The following is a 25,613-nucleotide window of genomic DNA, read 5'->3' on the forward strand; positions in this document are numbered from 1 at the left end:
GTCTCGTGTGGCTGACTCTCCGTGACGACTTTCCTCAACAATGCATCAATACTTGTCCCTTCATCCTTGATGAGGAATGCCCACCAACACGCCTGTTGACGAGGTGGAGCCGCAATGTGCAGGTAGCGAGGCTGGGGTGTGTTTGGGGTGTGGGTGGTAGGGGTGTGGGGGGGAAGTTGTTACCAGGACAGCAGCCTACACTGTTTTCTGCTGGCTCTCGTGCAAGATGGCCTTCTATAATGCATGATGTATTTTCATCTCTGTCCTTGACTTTGCGGTGTGTGTGTGTGTGTGTGTGTGTGTGTGTGTGTGTGTGTGTGTGTCCTTGACTTTGCAGTGTGTGTGTGTGTGTGTGTGTGTGTGTTTGTGTGTGTGTGTGTGTGTGTGAGAGAGAGAGAGAGAGAGAGAGAATATATATATATATATATATATATATATATATATATATAATGCGTGTGTGTGTAAGGGAGAGAGTCAAAGAGAGATTAAGTGAGTGAATGTACATGGGTGTAGGGGAAGGGGGGGAGGGAGGGGGAGCACGGAATGTGCTAATCATTTCATGGAGTCTTTTGGGTCAGAAGACGAGAACCTGTTGTTGGATCCAGGGAATCCTGAGGATGCCGAGGAAAATGCATTTGTTCACACGAGAGAACCTCTCAAGTTCTGCAAGCTGTTGGCGAATTGGCCTCATGTGTGCTTTGGTGAGTGGTAAGGCGCGTGCGTATGTGTGTGTGTGTGTGTATGTGTGTGTGTGTGTGTGTGTGTGTGTCGTGTGACTCGGGGTGATTCATAAGTCGGTCACCTGGAACAGCCAGATCACGCTTTGTTTCGATACCCTTCTAGTACATCAGAGTTTCTGTAAACATACAAACAATTTACACAGACGGGACGAGGTTCTTTGCGCGTGGACTCTACACACGCAAACACTCCTGTGCACGCAGTCATACTCGCATACAAGTGTGAGAGCATGCACACATACACACACGCTGCACAAACATACACGCATGCACACACAGCAAACACATCTGATAAACCAGTTGAATCCAAGCCACGCGCTGAGAAAAAAAACACCAACCAACAAATAAAAACACCTGAAATCTCTTTCTCTTTTTCTCTTTCTCTCTCTCTCTATCTCTCTCTCTGTTTATTTGCTGCATGTTTTTGTGCGTGCTTGTGTGTGTGTGTGTGTGTGTGTGTGTGTGTGTGTGTGCATGCCCGCGCGTGTGTGTATGCGTTCGAGTGTGAAAGAAGGCATGATTATATGGTAAACAGCAAATACATCATGCCATACAGTTATGACGTCCATGCATGTGAAAGACATAGTCTGAAATGTCTTCCAATTAAGTTCAAAAGTATAAACATATCACATTCTCCACAAGAAAAGTGATTCCATAAAAGAATTATAATATTATTCAATACTGTAATGCGCTACCGACTTGAAATAAACCCCGTTTGCCGAGCCTTGAGAAAAATGTCCGTGCGATCGTGCATGCTGAACACAATCGTATAAAGTTGTCTCTGAGGGATCAGCCTTTGACAGATGTCATGCTGCGGATAATGGGCGATAGGTGTGGGCTTGCATACAGCTTAATTAAATGGAACATTTATTAATTACATGACAATGTGTTGGAGGAAGTGCTGACGTGTTGGTAACGCTGTACAAGAGTTAATCATAACAACAACAACAACAAAAACAGTCATCATCATCACCATCATAACCTCATCACATATATTTCAAGCTGAAAGCCTTTCCAAAAATCTCAAACTGCTTTGGACACAGTGTGTGTGTGGCTCGGCGCATATTCTCATACCTTCGACACAAAAACACACAAGTCATCATTGTCAGTGATAATGATCGTAATTTTTGTTGCTGCCATCATCATGATCATCATTATATATCATTACCGTGATTATCATTACTGCCATTGTCATTCGCATGTTTTTCCTTCCACCACCCCCTCCACCCTCACCCCTCCTTACTGACAGGAGTGACGCTGGGTGTGCACGTGCTGTTCGTGGCGGTGTCGGTGGGCCTGATGGTGTCGGGCTATGACCTCTTCCCCGTGGACTTCACCACCCTGCCCCTCGACCTCCGGGACTCGGTCTGGTTCCGCAGGGACCTGGCATGGCGCGGCAGACACGACTATGAGGATGCGTGAGTGGGAATGAGAGAGAAAGGGAGGGAGGGAGGTGGTGGAGGAGAGGAGTGCAGGGAAGGGAAGGAGAAGAAAGGAGAAACAGACAGCTTGACACAGAGAGAAAAAAAAATAAACGAATGGGTTTTCATTTTATCGAGGTAGTGAAGTTATAAGCACAGTAAGATCAAAACCCCCGCCCCAGCCCTTGTTACAAAATAAAGATGTAGCCGTGTACCGAGTGGTTACTGAAGGGGGTACGGCACAAAAGACTTAACTAAATATGATTGAATGGATTAAAGGATAGACAAGATCCCACGCACAGGCCAGGAACATATAGAGGCCAGTCACAAATGGGGTTTTCTATTGTTTTATTTACAATATTCTAAAAGAAGAAGACAACTAGGAGAAGAACTAAGAAGAAGAAGAAATAATGAGAAGAAGACAATGCTAAGAGAAGACAGTGCCTGGAATGACACAAACAAATGTCATTAGCACAACATGTCTGCACAAGTGAATAATAAAGCGCATGTATACATATCACATGGAAAGACTATTCACTCGGGTTTGGGATACGCAACAACATAATGCAAATGTGTGAAGACCAAACGCTGACATCAAATGACATTTCTAATACATTTAAATAGCTCAATTAAAGTGATTGAAGTGATGCTGACTTGGTGAAAGTACACTGACAGTATAGATTAGATAAAGCTTATACTGTGTCAAAGTGACTCAAATGAATCAGTGGATTAGATATAATATTGGCAAACTGATAGACCAGATAGTAAGTGAAGAACCACCATGGCTTAACCATTAAGTGGTGAATGAACTTTACGCATTCACTAGAACATTCTGGAACAAACTATCTGTGTCGAGAGACGTCACTGACTGTGACGTTAAGAATCAAATGGAACACTGCTCCATGCAGATGACGACATGGCAATTATTTAGATCAGTCATAGCCGATCTGTGACTAACTTGTCAAAGCAATAACTGAACAAAGAATTAACTGAACAAAGCAATAACTGAACATACTCATATAAACACAAGTACTATGTCAAATAATACAATTTACAAATCAACACATTCTACACACTAGTACTTACAGCGATACGTAGCGAGGTGTCAGCTGTTGTGGGGACACACACGACACACTGCCCGCGACACAGCAAGAGAGAGAGAGCAGGCTCTGGTCAGATGACTGACCAGGTATGAAATGACCACTCATCACTCACTGTGCCAATTTATGCAAGTTTAGCGGACCGCAAAGTGCGTCACGTGTGCTTGCAAGCAGATCGTCACTAATCACGGAGAATCCGATGACAATTGTGTTTGTTTAAAGGTGTTCAGTGATAGATTTCTAAATGATTCCTGAACCGATTTACGTCGGATAAGTTGCAAAAGAAAGAGCTCAACGCCTACTTTATAATGAGTGTAAAATGAAGTGTTGATTATTTAAAATGAATTTATAATCTTCATTTAAGTCACCTGAACAGGGTCAGTTTTAACGAGCTCGTCGCTGAAAATTACAAACTGCGTTAAATCAGTTTCACGTAGGCAAACATAAATGGAATAGATTTAAAGATGGAGTTAAGACGATTCTGCCAGTATATAATACTAGTAGTTTACTGATCTAACAAAAGAGCTATTAATTAAATACTGTGGAACAGAAACACAAGTTTGCTCTCAGCCAATGACGTACCGGGATGCGACATTGGGCGAGCTGTGAGCAGGTGTCTGGCGAGGAGGACAAAATGATGTAAGCGGAGTGACGTCACACATTCTGTGCGCGGGTTATGAGGGAAAACTGTCGTCTGCTGTGGCTTGTGCGTGAATAGTGTTGGAGCAAGCATAGCGCGCTTGGTCACAAAGAAAACACAGGAGATGGGAGGTAGACAGATGATGGTGATGATCATGTCATGAGGAGCTCGTCTTAATCACGTAACCATGACCCCTGTCCCAAAATTGAGAGACTGGGGGTGGAGGTGGGGGGTGGGGGGTGGGGGGGGGGAAGGAAGAGAAATGAGAGAGAGAGAGGGTGGAAGATTTTGATGTCATTATGAACAACATTATCACATCACCTTGACCCTCCTCTTAACACAGAGAGGAGGAGGAGGAGGAAGACAGACTGGAAGAGGGAGGGGAAGGAGAGACAGAGACAGACACAGAGAGATTCCTCATTTTGCAATAGTGTACATATCGTCCAGTACAGCTATTTTTCATTGTTGGCATTACATATAGATAACTACATCTGCAAGACAGAACTACTGCATGGTTGCACTACAGACACATGATACAGTCTGTAGATGAACAAAGCCAAGAAGACATACAAATAGACGGATGGAAGGCATCTAGATATGATCTGTAGGAATTTATGTGGATTTGGTATTTAGAAGTACGAAACAACAACAACAACAATAACAACAAAAAAGCGACAACATGGTTATATAAATCAAAACAAATCTTTATAACGTTTGCATTCTTCAAACCATGTGAAGATCTGTATGTATATGAATCACTGATTGTATCTTGTGAAGGGCAGCTACTTATTTTCGGCTGCAAGTCGTGTGGAAACAAGTTGAAACCAGATCATGAGCATGGAAAATCCGAGACACAGAGAGAGAGAGAGAGAGAGAGAAAGAGAGAGAGAGTGGGGACTCTGTGGACTCGAACATGTTCAAATCAAGCTGTGAGAAATTTTTAACGATACTTCATTACTTCAGTGACATAACGCGAACCCACCCAGCCCCCCCCCCCCCCCCCACTTCCACTCAAGTCTTACACCCCCTCCCTCCATACTCTGTTTTCCCTAGCCGCTAACGGTCGGTTGCCTTTGAGCTCAGTCCTGGTGGGATTAAAAACCCTTCCCCGGTCAGCAAATCACTTCACAGGGCATTGTGCGGCGAAAGGGGTAGGGGGAGGGAGGGCAAACTGAAAGAAAACCCACCTTTTCCTCTCGTCAGATGAGAATGAATGGTTCTGTTCAGTGTTACGTGAGCTAGGAAGGTGTGTGTGTGTGTGTGTGTGAGTCGAGCAGGGTGAATAGCGGAATAAACAGGTCCATGAAAGAAAGAAAGGAATGAAGAAGAAAAAAGACAGTGAAGAAAACGTGAGAAAGAATGAAAGAAACGACAGAAAGAAAGAAAATAAGAAAAGCAATTCTACATGGTGATTTAAATATACATCATGGAAAGTTGAGTTGTTGAATTTGTACTCTCTCTCTCTCTCCCTCTCTCTCTCCCTCTCTCTCTCTCTCTCTCTCTCTCTCTCCCTCTCTCTCTCTCTCTATATATATATATATATGTGTGTGTGTGTGTGTGTGTGTGTGTATGTATGCATATATATATATATATATATATATATATATATATATACACATGTATATAGTAGAGAGAGAGAGAGAGAGAGAGAGAGAGAGAGAGAGAGAGAGAGAGATTACTGCTGTGTCATTCTCTCATTCACGAATAAAGGTTATAAATCAACATTTTGTTTTCTACAGAATACTTTCAGCATCTTCATTTCACTGTGTTAAGAAAGATTCGTTGTTGTGATTTTACTCCGACTGTCCTGACGGACTCGTGACAAATTGCAAGAAGTGATTAAGGTTGTTATTCCACCATATTCCACCACGGGTGCAACAGCCGAGTGGTTAAAGCGCTGGACTTTCAATCTGAGGGTCCCGGGTTCGAATCTCGGTGCACCTGGTGGGTAAAGGGTGGAGATTTTTCCGATCTCCCAGGTCAACATACGTGCAGACCTGCTAGTGCCTGAACCCCCTTCGTGTGTATGTGCACTCAGAAGATCAAATACGCACGTTAAAGATCCTGTAATCCATGTCAGCGTTCTGTGGGTTATGGAAACAAGAATATACCCAGCATGCACACCCCCGAAAACGGAGTATGGCTGCCTACATGGCGGGGTAAATAAAAACGGTCATACACGTAAAATGTTACATGTCTGTCTGAGTGTGTATGCGTGTGCGTCTGAAATGTGATTGAATGACACAGGAAACGAATGATGAGCGCCCAGTGGCAGCCGTCAGTCGGCTCTACCCAGGTAGGCAGCCTGTGGTGCAAAAGTCCCCGTGTATGTAAAGCGCTTAGAGCTTGGTCTCTGACCAAGGATAGGCGCTATATAAGTATTCACATCAATCAATCAATCATATTTTTCGTCTGACAGGGTGCTGCGACACCTCCCTGCTGACAAACAGGCGGACAGCTGGCCCAGAGCCAAGCGCTCCAGGAAAAGCCTGCAAGTGTTGTACGACGCTGGTGACAGGAACATCTTCACCAAGGACAACCTGAAGGTGATGCAGAGCATAGAGGACAGTCTGGTGAAGGTGAAAGGCTACAAGGACTTCTGTCAGCTGACAAAGGACGGTGCTTGCACCCCAGCCTTTTCCGTCCTCCGTCTCTTTGATGGCACCTTAAGTTGCCTTGACCCCGTCTTCAACGACCCCCACTTCGACAACATCGTGCAGGTGCTGTACAAAGCCTACACTCATGACGTGACGAAAGGCTGGTTTAGGGTCGCTCTGAGCAAAACCCACACGATCAACTCCAGCTACATTCACGTCAACTACACCCGATCCATCATCCCATTTGGGTGCCCTGTGGAAGGGAAGTCGTACCCACAGATGATAGACGACATCTTGACATTTATGCAGCGAGAGTTCAAGCCTTTGTTGCAACGTTACATAAAGATGGATCATTTCACGTTTCTTTATTACCACGAGGAGATGATGATCCAGGACGCCATGCTACAGGGCTATAAAGACATGAAGCTTGCAATAGGCAGCGTCATTTTCATTTTTGGCTTTATCCTCTTTCACACACGCTCATTATGGATCACGATCTTGGGAGTGTTCAGCGTCCTGTGCAGTTTTGTGGAGACCAACCTTATTTACCGGGTGGTGATCGGCTATGATTACTTTGGCTTCTTCCATGTGCTGGTCATGTTCGTCATACTGGGGATAGGTGCGGACGATTTGTTTGTGTTCTGGGATGCCTGGAAGGCCAGCGAACTGCGTCATTTCCCCACTCTCGCCTATCGCTTGGACGAGACCTACCGCAAGTCTACCTTGTCCATATTCGTGACCTCTTTAACCACTATGCTGGCCTTCTTGGTTAGCGCTCTGTCCCCTCTTCTGGCCACGAACTCTTTCGGCTCTTTCGCGGCCATTTTGGTGGTCATTGACTATATCTCCGTCATCACCTTCTTTCCCACCATCGTGGTGTTCTATCACCTGCACTTCGAGAACAAGAACCTCCTCCGATGCTGCAAAGGCTTGAAATGGTGCAGTCGCAAAAAGAAGGGAGATCACTTCCAGCCTGCCAAGGATAATGACAATGACGGTCAGCAGATGCTGACTGATGCCGGGAATACTGAACTGAATTCTGAATACACAGAAGCTACCCTGCTATACCTTGATTCCAATGCTAATTTGAACGAAACAAACACTGCATCAAGCACACTAGCCTGTATAGATGGAGACGGTGACAGGCCTTTCGAAAACACTATTTCGTTCAACGAATCACCCCACAACACTGCAGAAGCTTCAAGACCCATTTCTGAGGCCTGTGGGTTGGCACTGCAGCCCAGGCTGCCGCACCAAGAGCCATCCACAGAACACAAGGGATGACAAGGTCACTACCACCGATCCAGTCACGTCCCACGAACACAGCCAGTCCTTGAGACTGAACCACGTGAAAGAATCCCCAGACACCAATCCCACCGACAGTCGAGCCGATGGAGACAGCGATGACCCAGATGCTTGTGAGGCCCAGCCAGAGTACCGTTGGTTGGTGCTGTTTTTCCGGGACTACTACCTCCGTTTCGTGATGCACAAGGTGTGTCGCTGGCTGATCCTTGCCTCTCTCTTGGCGATCATCGTGGTGTTCGCCCTGTCCGCTGCACGCCTGAAGCCCGACAACCAACAGGTCTGTACAGAAGGGATTTAATCTTTCGCCAGGCGCTTGTCCCATTTTCTGTGTTTTTTGTTTGTTTTGTTTTTATGTGACATATCTTTATCCTCTTTCGCCGTTTTCAGAACATATGCCTTCCCGTTTCGCGTTCTGCCGTTGTTCATTTCGTTGAATGCCTTCGTCTCGTTTCTTGTTTTCAGATCCCACTTTTAGTGTGTTGTAATTTTGCCGCTTATCATTTTCGTGTGTTGTCATCAATTCTGCCTTCCATGTCTGCCTTTGATAAGACGTTCACCCACTCTAGCCCCGCGGATAAGCAATAACTGTCATCAGTATGTAGCTTAGAAAGCGGTACATGGTGTCTTGCATGCTTTGAATCAGGCACACTGAACGCCATCCAGGTAAGTCTGTAGTAGTGCATGACCTCGTCTGTTGGCTAGCCTCCCGGCGACCTGACAGCTAACGCTGGAACTGCGACAGAAATGGTCTGGACGTCGCTGTTTTGCCATGGGTGAGTTGGAACACTGTGTGAGGACAGTGCACTAAAAAGATGCAGAGGGTGACTGGGAAAAGACAGGAAAATCCATCCCACCTACTGACCTATCCATCCGTCCAAATCAATCTCTTGTCTTATCTTGTTCCAGGTGGGTCTGTTCAAGGAGAACCACCACTACACGCGGGCATTCCGCCTGGCCAGTGGCGGCTTCGCGGACAACATTGTGGACATGTCCATCGAGCTGGTGCTCCTGTGGGGGGTGAGGACTAGGGACCTCTCCCCCTGCTCCTTCTCCAACTACACTTGCCACGGGAGGGAGGTGTTCGATGATACCTTCGATCCCAACACGGAGGCCGCTCAGCAAAGTCTGATGGTCAGCTTGCTGGATGTGAAAGAGCGGGATGTGTGTGTGTGTGTGTGTGTGTGTGTGTGTGTGTGTGTGTGTGTGTGTGTGTGTGATTTAGAGAAAGAGAGAGAGAGAGATATGGAGATTCAGATTCAGATGGTTTGATGTCCTTTGGCCATTGGCATGCATACACATAAGGGAAGGGGACGGGGATAGGGGAAAAGGAAGTGGGTAAGGAGGGAAAGAGAGAGAGAGTAAGCGTGTGAATGCATGTGTCTGTAGGGGGTGGGGGTGTCTTTTTGTCAGTGTAGGCATTTGACTATTAGTCTAGGGCCGATACAAAAATGGTCCAAATGCATGCAACAAAACCTTTGTTTTCTCTTCTTTTTTTTACATTAAAATATAGTAAAATGTACTGATCATACTGATATAAAGTTTACCGCTGTAAGGAGGCGGGAACATGATGAAATTTTTATTTTTGATAATTATTATTCACACTTCTGGCCGTGAGCGAGTGCCTTGCAGTGAGTGGCAAGGCGAGAGCGTGTGAGGGAGGTTACGACAGCACGGAATGCAGCTCGCCAGTAAAGGCGTTTAACGCGGTGTGTGGTTCGTCCGTCGGGATCGACGAGGACCATCTAGTCATCCTGGGGGTGGGTGGGTTGGGCTCTGTGGGTGCGCAGATGACTGGTCAGGCCAATCCGCGCCCGGGAGGTTCTGACGCAGTGTGGACAGGGGATGGTGGCGGCTGTCGGGGACTTGCTGGCACTGCTTTTCCTGGCCTGTCTGCGTTGCTCTGCTGCAGCGATTCTGTTGGCCTCACAGGATTTGTCGCCTTTGTGGACAACTGTACGCCACTTTGGTCTGTCCATTGCATTCAGCTCCCATGTGTCATGGCTGATGCTGAAGGCCTTCAGAGAAGCTTTCAGAGTGTCTTTGAAGCACTTCTTTTGGCCTCCATGGGAGCGCTTGCCATGTTGGAGTTCGCCGTACAGCAGTTTCTTGGGGAGCCGGTGGTCTGGCATGCGAACTACATGGCCTGCCCAGCGCAGCTGGGCCTGCATCAAGATGGTGTAGATGCTGGGCAAGTTTGCACGAGTGAGCACCTCTGTGTCAGGGATCTTCTCTTGCCACTTTATGCCGAGAAGTTTTCTTAGGCTGGTGGTGTGGAAGTGGTTCAGCTTTTTGGCGTGGCGTTTGTAGACCGTCCATGATTCACATCCATAGAGCAGTGTGGTGAGAACTATGGCCTTGTATACTTTGAGCTTCGTCTCCAGGGTGATGCCTCTCCTGTTCCAAACGTTCTTATCGAGTCTGCCGAAGGCAGCGCTGGCTTTGGCGAGTCTGGCATTCACCTCGTCGTCGATGACAACTGTGCGAGAGAGTGTACTGCCCAGGTATGTGAACTTGTCCACCGCATTCAGTCGTTGCCCGTTGATGAAGATGTTTAGTTCAACGTAAGGCTTTCCTGGAGCTGGCTGGAGCATCACCTCAGTCTTCTTTGTGCTGATTGTGAGGCCAAAGTTGTCACAGGCAGCAGAGAACTTGTCGACGCTGTGTTGCATGTCAGCTTCGGAGGCAGCATTGAGAGCGCAGTCATCAGCAAACAGGAAGTCGTCGACGGTGTCTGTCCTCACCTTGGTTTTTGCTTGAAGCCTCCTGAGGTTGAAGAGTGAGCCATCTGTGCGGTACCTGATGCCAGTGCCTACGTCAGCGTCTCTGAAGGCATCTGTCAGCATGGCTGAAAACATGAGACTGGACAGGATGGGGGCAAGAACACACCCTTGCTTGACTCCGTTGGAGACAGGGAATGGTTCTGAAGTCTCTCCGTTGTCTTGGACTCGGGCCAGCATCCCATCGTGTAGTTGCCATATGATGGTGATGAACTTTCTGGGACATCCGTACTTCGCCATGATTCTCCAAAGGCCATCTCTGCTAACAGTATCGAAAGCCTTGGTCAGATCGACATAGGTGGAGTAAAGGTCGGCGTTCTGTTCCTGACACTTCTCCTGGAGCTGCCTGGCACCAAACACCATGTCGATAGTCCCGCGTTCTTTCCGGAAGCCACACTGGCTCTCTGGTAGGAGACCTTGCTCAAGGTGCGCTATGAGACGGTTGACCAGCACTCTGGCCAGAGTCTTGCCTGGGACGGACAGCAGGGATATTCCACGATGGTTGTCACAGGCCTGACGATTTCCTTTGCGCTTGTACAGTTGTATGATGGAAGCGTCTTTGAAGTCCTGTGGAACTGCCTCATGCTGCCAGAAGAGCTGGAATAGCTGATGAAGCTTCTCAGTCAGCGCCATACCACCTTCTTTGTAGACCTCAGCTGGAATGGAGTCTGAGCCAGGGGCTTTGCCATTGGATAGCAGACGGATAGCTTTCTGGGTCTCCTCCAAAGTTGGAATGTCATCCAACGACACACTGACTGGCACCTGGGGGAGTCGGTCAATGGCTTCATCAGTGATGGTGGAAGGGCGGTTCAGTACGCTGTCAAAGTGTTCAGCCCATATCTCAAGGATCCCGTCCTTGTCAGTGATTAGGGTAGAACCATCAGCACTGAGGAGCGGAGCAGATCCGGAGGTGGTGGGACCGTAGACTTCTTTCAGGCCGTTATAGAAGTTCTTCATGTCGTTCCTGTCAGCAAAGCCCTGGATCTCATCAGCTTTGTTGTTCAACCAGGAATCCTGAATCTGCCACAGCTTCAGCTGGACGGGGCTGTGTGCACTCTTCAGTATGTCTTTCTTTGACTGTGACTTGGGATCTTCAATGTGGGCTCTGTAGGCTTGGCGTTTGTCTTCCAGCAGCTGCTTGATCTCAGTGCAGTTCTCATCAAACCAGTCTTTGTGCTTCCTGGCAGAAGGCCCCAGGCACTCCATGGCAGTGTTGTACACCGTCTCATGCTGTGCACCCCATGCTGCCTCCACAATCTGGTTGTCCAGCACGGTGGACTCAGGCGTTCCCCGGGTGTCAGCAAAGCTCTGCTTGATGTTGCCTAGCTCCAGCTTGTTGACATTCAGGCGTTTGGGTGCTTTCATGCCCTGAGGCCGTCTCTTGGGCTGGATGCGGAGGTTGAACTTGGAGACGATAAGGCGGTGGTCTGTCCAGCACTCGGCGCCGCACATGGCCCTCGTGACTCGTACGTCCTGCCTGTCCCTCTTCCTGACGATGACAAAGTCGATGAGATGCCAATGCCCAGAGCGAGGATGCATCCATGACGTCCTGTTACGGGTAGGGAGGCAGAAGACGGTGTTTGTGATAAGAAGGTCGTGCTCGGCACATATGTCTGGAGAAGTAGTTGGCCATTGCTGTTACAGTTACCAACCCCATGCTTCCCAATCACGCCTTCCCAGGAGGTGCTGTCACAGCCATCTCTCGCGTTAAAATCACCAAGAATGATGAGCTAGTCTGCATTGGGAACAGTGGTGATGACAGCGTTCAGGTCCTCGTAGAACGTGTCCTTGATCTCATCCGGGTTGGTCATGGTGGGCGCGTAGGCGCTGACAATGGTGGTAAACTTCTTCCCGTTGCATAAAGGGAGTTTCATCGTCATCAGGCGATCGTTCACTCCTTTCGGGGGGCCAGCCAGCTTGCCAACGATGGTTGTCTTCACTGCAAAGCCAACTCCAGCCTCACGTCTCTCCTCAGGTACGCGACCACTCCAAAAGGTGTAGCCTGCGCCTCGCTCACAGAGTTTGCCTTCTTCTGCCAGTCTGGTCTCACTTAAGGCAGCGATGTCGTCGATGTTGTACCTGGCTAGTTCACTTGCAATGAGTGCTGTGCGTCTCTGTGGTCTGGCTGAGTCGCCTCTGTCCAGAAGCGTACGCGGTACAGTTCAAGCGACTGACTGTTGCCGCGCTAATGCTGACCTATACAGCAGCAAGTAGAAATTCTGATAAATGCAACACCTGTGTAGATATTACCTTCATGGGCACCCTCCGGCATATTTGAACCATCAGGGCTCTTGGAACAAGCAAAAAATTCATTCCTGGCTGATGCCATCAGGACAGCAATAAGAGGTACCGAGACGCCAATGCAACGGCTGGATACTGAACTAACGTCTTGGATGGTGAGTCACTCCTGCGTCGACTCGAATGCCTCGAGGTTCAACTTTCAATGTATGCAGAGTTTGTCGAAAGACATTACACTGACTGCATCACTGTTTTTGATGGGTATGGATTAGGCCAGACAGGTGTCATGGGCATAGCAAGAAGACGTCATTTTTCTTGAGAAGGCGACGGAGTTGAGCAGTAGATTTTGCGTACATCTCCACCACCGCTACTCATTCATGTTACAACAAAAACGTTTTGTTGCTCACATTTGGTCCTAATGCAAATTCTAACCTATATTTTCTAGTCGCAATGGACCTACGTACACATTAGTATCGACGACCACATTCTAAACAAAAATCATTTGACAGAACCTGTGTCACACACTACACAACCTTACCCACCAAGAAGCGGAAGACTTGAAAATTCGACGAGACATCATCACTGGACGCCTCGACATTCACTGCTTCATGCAGGAACTGAACACATTTCTAAAGGTATGCCTTGACAATACTATCTACTTGTTTATTCCAGTTGTTTTATGAATCCTGTATTTGTTTGATCTTTTTAGGAGATACACCGTAATACATAGTACTGGTTGTTGTTTTTAATTCCACGAGCGTGCTCTTGTTTATGTTTATTCGTGTCTTTTGATTGTATGGAGAGAGCCAAGTATTATTTCGCAGGCATGACAAAGCCCCTGCGATGTTTTGATCATAGATAAGTTACAAGTTTAACTTTTGGATCACAAGTCTGATTGTGATGTTCGCTCTAGTGTATGCGGTCGCCGCACTCTTTATGATTTTATTTCGCAGTGCGTCTATTTCTGTCCACATGTCGGAGCTCCCTTTTTCTGCTCAGTTCTACAGCACAACATTTCCAATTTCAATAAGCAAATTAAAGCAGGTCAGTATTGTAGTAACATTCGTTCTAGTGCGGGCTTGTCCGCATGGAAAAGTTACATTTTGTTGAAAATGCAAACCTGCCTTTTTGTGTTTTTACAAAACTTTGCACCTCATACTCTAGTTTGTAGTTCTGGGTGGCGTTTTCTGTCATTTCTGTCTTTTTTTTAAATTTTGTTCGTCTGCTTGGCTGTATTTTGTTTCCAACCTATCATCAGACTTTGACGTGTGATGTTGGCCAGAATGACACCATGTTGTCGGACATTGACGCCAGCCTTCCTTGGAACAGAACCTCTCTCAACAACTTTGTGACGGCGCTGAGTCCGCATTATAACATCTCGCATTTCAACGCCTCCTACCATCATTACCTGGATGTACGTACCTTGTCTGTTTATCTATGTTCTTATTTATTTGTTTATTAATTATTTATATATTTGTTTATTCAGCCACAGGAATCGAGATCATTTTCGAACAAGGAAGGGGGTAGAAACCAGAAAGAAAACCTACTGATGGTGAAGCAGGTTGAACGATAGCACAATGGAAAAAAAGGTCATTCTTAGTGAGAAAGAAGAAAAGAGAGAGAGAAAAAAAAGGGAAGAATGGGGAGGAAAGGAAGAAAAAGTACCAAAGTCCAGGGGCATTATCTCAGTGCACACTCTGTTGTAAATTACAGTCATTAGAAAAGTTGAGACGCTTATCTGTCAATACAGTGCCCTTGAGGATTTGGGTTCGAATCCTGGTCTCGACCTGTCTCCTAAGTTTGACAGGAAAATCAAACTGATCATCTAGTCATTCAGATGAGACTAAATCGAGGCCCGGTGTGTAAATAACTACGTAAATGAATACAAGCTACATACATGCCCGTGTGCCATATTACACCTCAGGTGGCAGTGATCTTCAAATACTGGGACTGATTTCGTTAGTTATAAACAAGGAAATGAAAAATACAGTAAAATAAAATGAAATCAGTAAAATAGATAACTGCAAGCCAAACACACAGTGTCTGTGTCCAATGTGACCCAGTTTCTGCCAGTGAACCACTGACAGTAAAGTGCCTTTCTGTAGTAACATAAAGAACCAAAACGATACCGAATAAAATAAGTAAATCAATAAATGCACGATTAACACCCAGTATCGTTCCTACCACATTACCACCCCCACCCCACAGGTGGCAGCGAACTACTGGCTGTGGGACGGCTTTCGGCAAGAAGACACGGATGATTATCGCCGCTTCAACCATTTGATAGGGGAACAGGCCACTCCTCACACCGTCCTTGTTCCCCCACTGGAAGGTGAGCTAACAAACACATTTTTTTCATGTCCAAGTACCTGGGATATATATATATATATATATATATATATATATATATATATATATATATGTGTGTGTGTGTGTGTGTGTGTGTGTGTGTGTGTGTGTGTGTGTTTGTTTTTTTACCGCAGTCAGTTCAGTTTGGCATTGATATTCATCCGACTGCACATGGCCCAGTGATAGTGTGCAATATTTCGGTGTTGTGGTCTTGTCTTGAAATCCTTTGAGATGGCCCCTTTCATGCACGAAAGAGACAAAAAAAGAAGAAAAAAAGAGAATTGCTAGCTACATAAGTTGTTTTAAAATTAATACATTAAATAAAAGAAAGGAAAAAAAAGGAGAAACGTGATTTAGAAATATCGCACAGAAATTCCAGTGATATCTTGCACTTGGGCGCATTTGCGTGTGTTTGTTTGTGTGTGTGCGTATGCGTGCGTGTTTGTGCGCGCTTGCTTGCGCGCATGCTCATGCCTAATGCTGACGTGCGTCCGTGCTGGGGCAGGTGTGTTGGTGGGCAACAAACTCAAGTTCATCGCGGTCGTAGTGACCACCAGCCTGCACTACGGGACCCTGTCCTACTTGGACCACATCCCTGTCGTGCACAGGTGGGAGCAGTTCATGCAGAACCAGGTGAGGAAGGCAACGAGCATTATCAGTTGAGCTTGCTGTCCCAAATGCTACAAGTTGTTAGGAATATCAGATCGGCGTTATTGGTTGAGCTGCTCTCCCACACACTAGAATTAGTCGTTAGAAATCATTTTGGATCGGCTTTACTGGTTGAGCTGCCACACTAGAATTAGTCGTTAGAAATCATTTTGGATCGGCTTTACTGGTTGAGCTGCCACACTAGAATTAGTCGTTAGAAATCATTTTGGATCCGCATTATTGGTTGAGCTTCTATCCCACACACTGGAATTAGTCGTTAGGAATCATTTAGGATCGGGATTATTGGTAGAGTTGCTGTCCCAAAATGCAATTAGTTGTCAGAAATCATTTTAGATCGGCACTATTGGTTGCGCTGCTGTTCCACATGCTACATTTGGTTGTTAGAAATCATTTTAGACTGGCATTATTATTTGAGCTACTGTCCAACATACTCCAATTAGTCGTTGGAAATCATTTTAGATCTGCATTATTTTAGATCAGCAGTATTGGTTGAGTTGCTGTCCGACACACTAGAATTAGTTGCTAGAAATCATTTTAGATCGGCATTACTGGGTGAGTTGCTGTCCCAAAACCTACAATTAGTCATTAGAAATCACTGTATATCGGCATTATTGGTTGCGCTGCTGTTCCGCATGCTACAGTTTGTTGTGAGAAATCATTTTAGATCGGCATTATTTGTTGAGCTGCTGTCCCAAGTACTACAAGTTGTCATTAGAAATCATTTTAGATCGGCATTATTGGTCGAGTTGCTGTCCCACACACTGGAATTAGTCGTTAGGAATCATTTTGGATCGGTATTGTTGGTTGAGCTGCTATCCCACACACTAGAATTAGTTGTTAGAAATCAATTTAGATCGGCATTATTGGTTGAGCTGCTATCTCACATACTAGAAATAGTTGTTAGAAATCATTTTGGATCGGCATTATTTGGTTGAGCTACTATGTCACGTATTAGAATTAGTTATCTGTTTCTCAGTTTTTAGGACTGCAAACCTTATAGTTATCAAGTGTGTGTGTGTGTGTGTGTGTGTGTTGTGTGTGTGTGTGTGCGCGTATATGTGTGTGTGTGTGTGTGTGTCTATCACTGTACGTGTGTGTGTGTGTGTGGGCGCGCGCGCGCGCGCGTGTGTGTGTGTTGCTGTCTCTCAGCTGAGCACCATGCCCTCAGGATTGAAAGGAGGTTTCCAGACCACGGAAGTGGCCTGGCATTGGCTTTTCGTTCAGAAGGTATGGCTCGTTTGATCAGTAAATTGGTTCGTTGATTAATTAGATGGTTCTTTGGTTAACTCTCTCCATACGACCGGCGAAAGAGACGACGTTAACAGCGTTTCATCCCAATTACCATCATCAAAATATTGCAAGCAGAAGGCTCTTATACTGAAGAGGTGAATGTTGACAAAGAATACCACAGTTTTGACGACGGAAGCTAAAGGTTGGGTCATTCAGACACCCACTGGACATCCGAGGGGTCTGTGTAGAGGAGAAGAGAGGACTGGCCGTACTGAGTGAGTTAACAGTTGTTAAATCAGCAGCAAACGAGAAATAGTTCTGACCAAACAAGGATACTTGAAAGACATTGTCAAACGGGGAGAGAGAAACACACACACACACACACACACACACACACACACACGCACACACACACTTGTGGACAACGCAGTGATGATACTGACAATGATAATACCAACGATGATGACAGTAACAATGTATGTGACAGTCCCTGGAGGACAACGTAGTGATAATGCTAACAATGATAATGCTAACAATGATCATACTAACAATGACGATGCTAACAATGATGATACTAACGATGATAAAACTAACGATGATGACACCGATGTAGGTGACAGTTCCTGGTGGACAGTGCAGTGATGATACTGACAATGATGATGTTAACAACGATGATGCTATCGATGACAATACTAACGATGACAATACCGATGTATGTGACAGTCCCTGGTGGACAACGCAGTGATGATGCTGACAATGATGATTCTAACAATGATGATGCTTATACTGATGATACCAACAATGATGATGCTTACATTGATGATACTAACAATGATGATATCACCAATGATGATACTAACGACGTATGTACCAGTTCCTGGTGGACAACGCAGTGATGACACTAACAGTGATGATGCGAAGATGATAATATCAACAGTGATGACAATAACGATGTGTATGACAGTCCCTGGTGGACAACGCAGTGATGATACTAACAATGGTGATACTAACAGTGATGATACAAACGATGATAAAACTAACGATGATGACAGTGACGATGTGTGTGCCAGTCTCTGGTGGACAACGCAGTGATGATGCTAACAATGGTAATGCTAACGATGATGACGATGACGATGTGTGTGACAGTCCCTGGTGGACAACGCAGTGATGATGCTAACAATGATGACACTAAGGGTGATGACACTAACGATGATGACAATGACGATGTACGTGACAGTCCCTGGTGGACAACGCTGTGCTGGGGGTCATCCTGGGCGTGTCCCTGACGCTGCCCATCCTGGTGGCCGCCACCTGCAACGTCATCAACGGTCTCCTGGCCACCCTCACCATCTGCTGCGTCACCGTCTGCGTCATCGGGGTCGTGCCCATGGCCGGGTGGAAACTCGGGGTGGGTTCTTTGTGTGTGTGTGTGTGTTTGTGTGTGTGTGTGTTGGGGGCTGGGGGTGTTTGTGTTTAATATCTATCTCCCCAGCAACCACTGTGTGTGTTTGTGCGTGTCTGTGTTTATGTGTTTATGTGTGAACTTTGTTCATTTTATATTAGGGAACATGCAAAGTATGGAAGGGGGTAAATTAAACTTAGACAGGGGGAAAAGGAGGTATGATTAAATGAACGGGAAGATGAGGGTAAAATTAAACTTTAGGGAATAGGGGGGTAAAATTAAACTTAGACAGAGGAAATTGGGGAGCACAGGGGGGGGGGGGGGTTGTTAAAATAAATTTAGACAGGGAGAGTAGAGGCAAATGTAGACAGGAAAAAGGCTGGTTAAACTTACGGGGGAAGGGGAGGGAGGGAGGAATAAATTTAGACAGGGGAAAGGGGTGTGAACTCAAACTTAGAGAGAAAAGGGCGTTAAAATCGAACATTGTCCACCTGTTCCAGGTGCTGGTGTCCCTCAACATGTGCATCGTCGTGGGGCTGGCGGTGGATTACGTCGTGCACCTGGCGGAAGGATACCACATGTCGCACGCACGTGACCGGAAGACGCGTCTGAAGCACGCGCTGGAGAGGATGGGCATCTCGGTCTTCTCCGGGGCTTGTACCACCCTGGGGGCCTCGTCCTTCATGCTGTTCGCCCAGATACAGTTCTTCTACCAGGTGATGGTGATGGTCACGGTCACAGTTAGTGCACATACAGTTCTTCTATCAGGTGACTGGTGCTGGTCACAGTTGATGTTTGTGCTGGTCACAGTTGATGTTTGTGCTGGTCACAGTACACACACTGTCCGCCCAGATACAGTGCTAGTCACACAGTATGTACACACACTGTCCGCCCAGATACAGTGCTAGTCACAGTACACATGCTGTTCGCCCAGATACAGTGCTAGTCACAGTACACACACTGTCCGCCCAGATACAGTGCTGGTCACAGTACACACACTGTCCGCCCAGATACAGTGCTGGTCACACAGTATGTACACATGCTGTTCGCCCAGATACAGTGCTAGTCACAGTACACACACTGTCCGCCCAGATACAGTGCTGGTCACAGTACACACACTGTCCGCCCAGATACAGTGCTAGTCACAGTACACACGCTGTTCGCCCAGATACAGTGCTAGTCACAGTACACACACTGTTCGCCCAGATACAGTGCTAGTCACAGTACACACGCTGTTCGCCCAGATACAGTGCTGGTCACAGTACACACACTGTCCGCCCAGATACAGTGCTGGTCACAGTACACACACTGTCCGCACAGTGCTGGCTACAGTACACTTACTGTTCGTCCAGATACAGTTCTGCCAGGTGACTGGTGCTGGTCACAGTTGATGTTTGTGCTGGTCACAATACACACACTGTTCGCCGAGATACATTTCTTCTGTCGGGTGACTGGTGCTGGTCACATTCAGTGCAGATGTAGATCACAGTAAAGTCTTGTGCCGACCGCAGGAAGTGATATGTTACGCACTAACTCACTCAGTACGGCCAGTCCTCTCTTCTACTCTACACAGACCCCTCGGATGTCCAGTGGGTGTCTGAATGACCCAACCTTTAGCTTCCGTCGTCAGAATTGTGGTATTCTTTGTCAACATTCACCTCTTCAGTTTAAGAGCCTTCCGCTTGCAATATTTTGATGATGGTAATTGGGCTGAAACGCTGTTAACGTCGTCTCTTTCGCCGTTCGTATTGAGAGAGTTAAAGCCAAGACATGTCTTCTTTTAATGATTGTTAGTCAGAATTAGTAGTGTCATGGTCTAAAGTGACAGGGTGTCAGAGTTGGTCTGATGGTATGTTGTATGCCAAGATAGAATTTTTCTTTAGGTGGCTGTGGTCAAGAGTTGATTCATTAGCATATGTTATTGGCCATGATAGGTTTCGTCTGTCGGATAGTAGCTTTTGGTTATGCTTTCTCTCCCCTCTCTATCAGTCTAACCCTCTGTCCCTCTTGTCTGTCTATCTATCTATCTATGCCTACCTTATGCAAATCTGTCCCTCTCTCTGTTGGCTCCTCACTTTCACTCATTCACCCACAGACTCACACGGCAGTCAGAATAGTGACTGACTTTCCCTTTACCTTCTGGTTGATCTTGACTGCCTGACAATTTTTTTTTTTTGTTGTTATTTTCTTCTGTTCCAGTTTGGTATCTTCATGTTCTGTACGATCGGGTTCTCCTTGCTGTTCTCCCTTGGTCTCTACACCACGTTGATGGGCATTGTGGGACCGGAAGGAAGTACGGGCGACATCCTGACAGGGGTCAGGTGGTGTGTCACGCGCCTTGGGGCCTGTCGTCTGACACGGGAACCTGCAACTGAAACTGAAACCACTGGCACAGAGAGAACCTGTTCCGAACTGAATGTGAAGGATGATAATCTGCACAGGATTTAGGGGTTGCGCCTGAAGTTATCATTATTGTTCCCCGTCATGATTTTAGTGTGCGCGGTGTGTGTGTGTGTGTGTGTGTGTGTGTGTGTGTGTGTGTAAGCATGAGTGTGTGTGTGTTTTATCCCGTCAAGCATTTGTGTGTGCTTATTCATCCAAAAATGCCTTTGTCTGTTCGTATGTCTGTCTGTCTGTGCGCGCGCGCGTTTGAGAAGAGAGAGAGAGAGAGCGTTTACATGTGTGTGTGTGTGTGTGTGTGTGTGATAGATAACAGGCAAAGAAAGAGGGAGAAACAGTTTGTGTGCTTGTGTGTGTGTGTGTGTGTGTGTGTGTGATAAATGGTGGGAAGGTGATGTTTTATTGGGTCGGGTTTGCTATGACTTTTTCTTATGTATTGAATGGAATAATACAGTTATTCTGATCCTGGGTCTGTCTGTCTGTCTGTCCTTCGTCCGCCCATCTGTCCATCCATATGTTCTTCCACCCAGCCCTCTGTCTGTCTGTGTGCCTGATTGTCCGTCCGTTCGACTGTCCGCCCTCTGTGTCTGTCAGACTGTCCGTTCGTCGCTCTGTCCGCTCTGCACTCCGTCCGTCCGTTAGTATGCTGGCTACGTCCATCGTTCTTTCTGTCTGTCTGTCTGTCTGTACCCCCCTCCCCCCCCCCCCCCCCCTCCACCCCCCATCCCTCCCTCCATTAATTTTGTCAATGATAATAGCAACAACGACAACATCTGAAAGACAGACTGTCTGACGGAGAGACGGACAGATATACTTGATAGATTGATAGATAGATAAGACATACTGAAAGACGGACAGAAGTACTGGTAGAGGGACAGACGGACAGAGGGAGGGAGGGAAAGGATAGATAGATAGATAGATAGATAGACAAACGGAAGGACAGACACACACACACACACACACACACAAGCTTCTACGACACCATATTGTGTTTGGAGATGGGTCAGTTTTTTGTTCCCTCTCTCTCTCTCTCTGTCTGTCTCTGTCTCTCTCTGTCTGTCTGTCTCTCCGTCACGACAACATAATAATTATTGTGTTTGGACAGGGGTAAGTTTTTTGTTCTCTCTCTGTGTGTGTTTTATCTTCAGTTTAACGTCTATTCACTATAAGTGTTTTTAGACGGTGTGTGTGTGGTGTGTGTGTCGCTCGCGTGAGTGAAAGAGTTGAATGTCCAGGGTAGACAATCCATACTATCTTCTGGATTGTAATGGATTGCCTCCCGTTGGCGGTGGAACGGCGAAGGGAGAGTGAGTGGGGGTGGTGGTGGTAGGAAGAGCTGGGTATGCAGGGAACATTGACTGGGAATGAGAACAGAAAGGAGAATAAGAGACAAAAAAAAGTTTGTGTTTTTTTTTTCGTTTACTTTTCATACTAATAACTTTGACTACGAACTTCGATCTGCCATCGAAATAATGAACACTACACTACACTACACTATGCTACACACACACACACACACACACACACACATACACACACACACACACACATACACACACACACACACACACACACACTACACACACATACACACACACACACACACACACACACACACACATATATATATACATGATCACACATGTTTGCAGATTGCTTGATGTAAAACAGCAGTTGTTGCTTATTCAAATACCATCTTGAAAAGACAAATTTGACTTGACTTGACACACCACACACACATCCGTATTATATGCTTTAAACTCTTCAAATTGTAAGACCAAGTCCAAAATTATAATTGAAATCAATCACATTGTACATCTTTTGAGCTTGAAAGGAACACATATTACTTTTTTTCTGGGACCCTTCACACCTTGGTCTTGGGCTGACAGGGCTGCAAGAAAAGGTGCAAAGCACGAACAGGCAACCACAGAACTTTATGTGTCTCTGTCTGTACAAGAGGGGTACCGATTACTACAACAAGAATCGTCACAGTGGAGCAAAAGTCAGGGAAATGTAATTATTAGCAAAATGGCAAAGTTTTTGAATTGTGATATAATCATCATTCAAAAACTGGAAACTATCAATCAATCAAATACGTACAGCAATTTAATCAGATTAAGATCAAATTCTAGCGTTATCGAACAGAATAAAGCTGAACGCTTTTATAACTAAGTTCAGCAAAGATGTTAAATGCATATGTGGAGAACATATTTCAAGCAAACATGTCATGTTTGAATGTCAGAACCTAAAAAAAAGAAAAAAAAGAATATATATATAGATATATATAGGGAGAGAGAGAGAGAGAGTATGTGTGTGTGTGTGTTGTGTATGTGTGTTTGTGTGTGTTGTGTGTGTGTGTCAGTGTGTGTGTGTGTGTGTGTGTGTGTGTGTGTGTGTGTGTGTGTGTTGTATACATCTACTTGAAGTCCAGTTCTTGGACTGGTGGTCTGAGTTATACAGCTTCTGTGTCTGGTGTGTTTTGTGACTTAGCGGATTATCAAAGACAGATTATAAGATCAGCCATTGCCTATAATCTTGTCCTCAGGGAAGAAAGCTCTGAAGATCTCAGCCTCTCTCTGTCTCTGTCTCTGTCTGTCTTTCTCTCTCTCTCAAGGCACTGAACGTGTCCAGCTTTTTTGGTGGAGAAAAAGACGAAAATATGATAGGTCTGACCACGTATGTGCATTATTATTCATGAGTGCTGATGTTCATGAGTTCGTTACTTAATATAACCCCCCACTTTTTGACATAATAATTCTCCTCTGCACGCGTGTGTGTATGTGCTGGTGTGAGCGCGCACGAGTATGCGTGCATGCATGTGTACGTGTGTGTGTGTGTGTGTGCACGCGCGTGCTCGCATGTGCACCTGCGAATACCAGAACACACCTGGAGGAAGAAATGAAACCGTTCAGAACAATGGAAAGCCGCACATTCCTTCAGTCAGTTTGAAACCACAGCTTAGAGAACGCCTACAGAAACACATGGCTGGTCGGAAGGCTTCAAGACCTCTTGATCACTGACTGACAAAATAAGTCGATTAACGGCACAAACTGCTCAGAGAATTAAGTCCACGCGTTTACCTACATAGGTCACCATACACACACACACACACACACACATATATATATATATATATACGGATTACACATTTCATGCGGCTTATAAGCGCCGCCTGCAGAACTTGGTCATAGATCATCCGTCGAAAGCTGAAGTACAAGTCTGTGACAAAATTATGTGCTGGCAAGTTCATTTGCCTGTTTCGTACAAAGTGAAAAGTTAATGTACAGCAAGTTCGGTCGGTGTTTTGGTTTACCATGGAATGGACGCACGTTGAAATCAAGCGGAGAAGAAGAATATAAAAAAACAAACATTAATTTTATTATTTACACCTGAAAGGTTTATTGAGTGTGTCAGATGATACACGCGCTCTGTTAGTTTTACAATGCAGTTCCAGTCTGGTTTAGCTCCCTGTTAATTGAAGAGGCATTTGGGAGACAGACTACGCTGACTTCGATGTTCCCCCGTTTTTTTTTTTGACAAAGAGTCGCTACTGTGTTTTGAGTGCGTGTCTTTTGGAATCAGTGCAATGATAAAAGTGTTAACTTTGCGTGTCTCAGTGGACAGCGTGTGACTAGGTTGACCCGGTCATCTATAAATATCTGTGTCCGGTACATGTGTTGCTCAAGATGTGACTTCGGCAATGGCATCGGGCATGCTCATATCAAAATGGTGTTGTCAAAGCACTGGACATATCGGTTGACTGAAAAAAACCACACAAATAAATGTGCTCTCAGTTTATGATGCGCAACTCCTATCGGCAGTAGGAGTCTGCGGTCAGTGGTACACATCTCCAGTCAGTAATTCAGGTCTTCAATCGATGGCATGTTTTATTTTTTACCGACGATACCTTCAGTCTAAGGCACGCATCTCCAGTCGTCAGTGTCGTCATTGAATGATACGCTTTTGTTTTTAGTTGGGTTTTTTTTTAAACAGTGTTACGTGCCAGTGTTAGTGGTCAGTGTTACGGGTCTTTATTAACGTATTTATAATCAATGACACCTGCTTTCAAACAGTGACCCGCGTTGTTTGTGTTCTGGATTCGGACACGTGTAAGTATAGTTCTTACAACCATAGTACATCCACAACTCATCTCCCACTCACCCTACAACCTACAATCCCCCCCACCCCCCTCCAGCCCCGCCCCCTCCGCTTACAACCCTGCCCCCTGCAAACCAGCCCTCCCTCACCTACACCAGCCATCGAAAGAATAAATAAACAAAACCACGCCAGAACCACCCTTCCTTTTTATTCTCTGTTTGGACGGAACTTTCTTCCATTCCGTTTTCTCATTGAATCAAACATGGCTGACAACAGCAGTGGGTCCAGAGGCAAGTCGGAGTTCCTCAAACGACTGACGACGGGCAAGACCCTCTGCAGCGAGGTCAACAAAGCTTCCAGCAACGCCAAGTTCCTGCACATGCGCAGACTCAAGGCGTTCGTGAACCAGCTGGAATCAGCCAAGCAGAGCATGCTGGTGGAGAACCAGCGGGCCCAGAAGGACATGCGCCGCCAGCTGGACGTCTACAAACGCCGGAAGCGCTGCATCTTCCGAGAGCGCGTGCTGTCCCACCAGCAGAGCTGTGAGGAAGACGTGGAGGAGGAGGAAGGGGGAGGAGCTGGGGGCCGGACGGGGATGATGGACCTGCCTGTGCTCCAGTCTCAGCGCAGCGCCACCTCCCTGTCCACCC

General features: G+C 46.1%; 1 protein-coding gene across 1 annotated transcript; it reads left to right on the top strand.

The window, feature by feature from the left end:
• The first annotated feature begins 2,021 nt into the window (after positions 1–2,021).
• Positions 2,022–20,926, top strand: LOC143281483 (protein dispatched homolog 1-like). The gene is made up of 12 exons (XM_076586693.1): positions 2,022–2,155; positions 6,318–7,492; positions 7,641–8,077; positions 8,707–8,931; positions 13,325–13,450; positions 14,098–14,229; positions 15,024–15,147; positions 15,670–15,797; positions 16,983–17,060; positions 18,301–18,471; positions 18,966–19,181; positions 20,665–20,926. Exons 1-12 carry the CDS (start codon positions 2,037–2,039, stop codon positions 20,911–20,913), a joined length of 3,180 nt encoding a protein of 1,059 aa, XP_076442808.1. The 5' UTR covers positions 2,022–2,036; the 3' UTR covers positions 20,914–20,926.
• Positions 20,927–25,613: the final 4,687 nt, after the last annotated feature.

Source organism: Babylonia areolata, chromosome 4, assembly GCF_041734735.1.
Source record: "Babylonia areolata isolate BAREFJ2019XMU chromosome 4, ASM4173473v1, whole genome shotgun sequence".
Taxonomy (NCBI): Eukaryota; Metazoa; Mollusca; class Gastropoda; order Neogastropoda; family Buccinidae; genus Babylonia; species Babylonia areolata.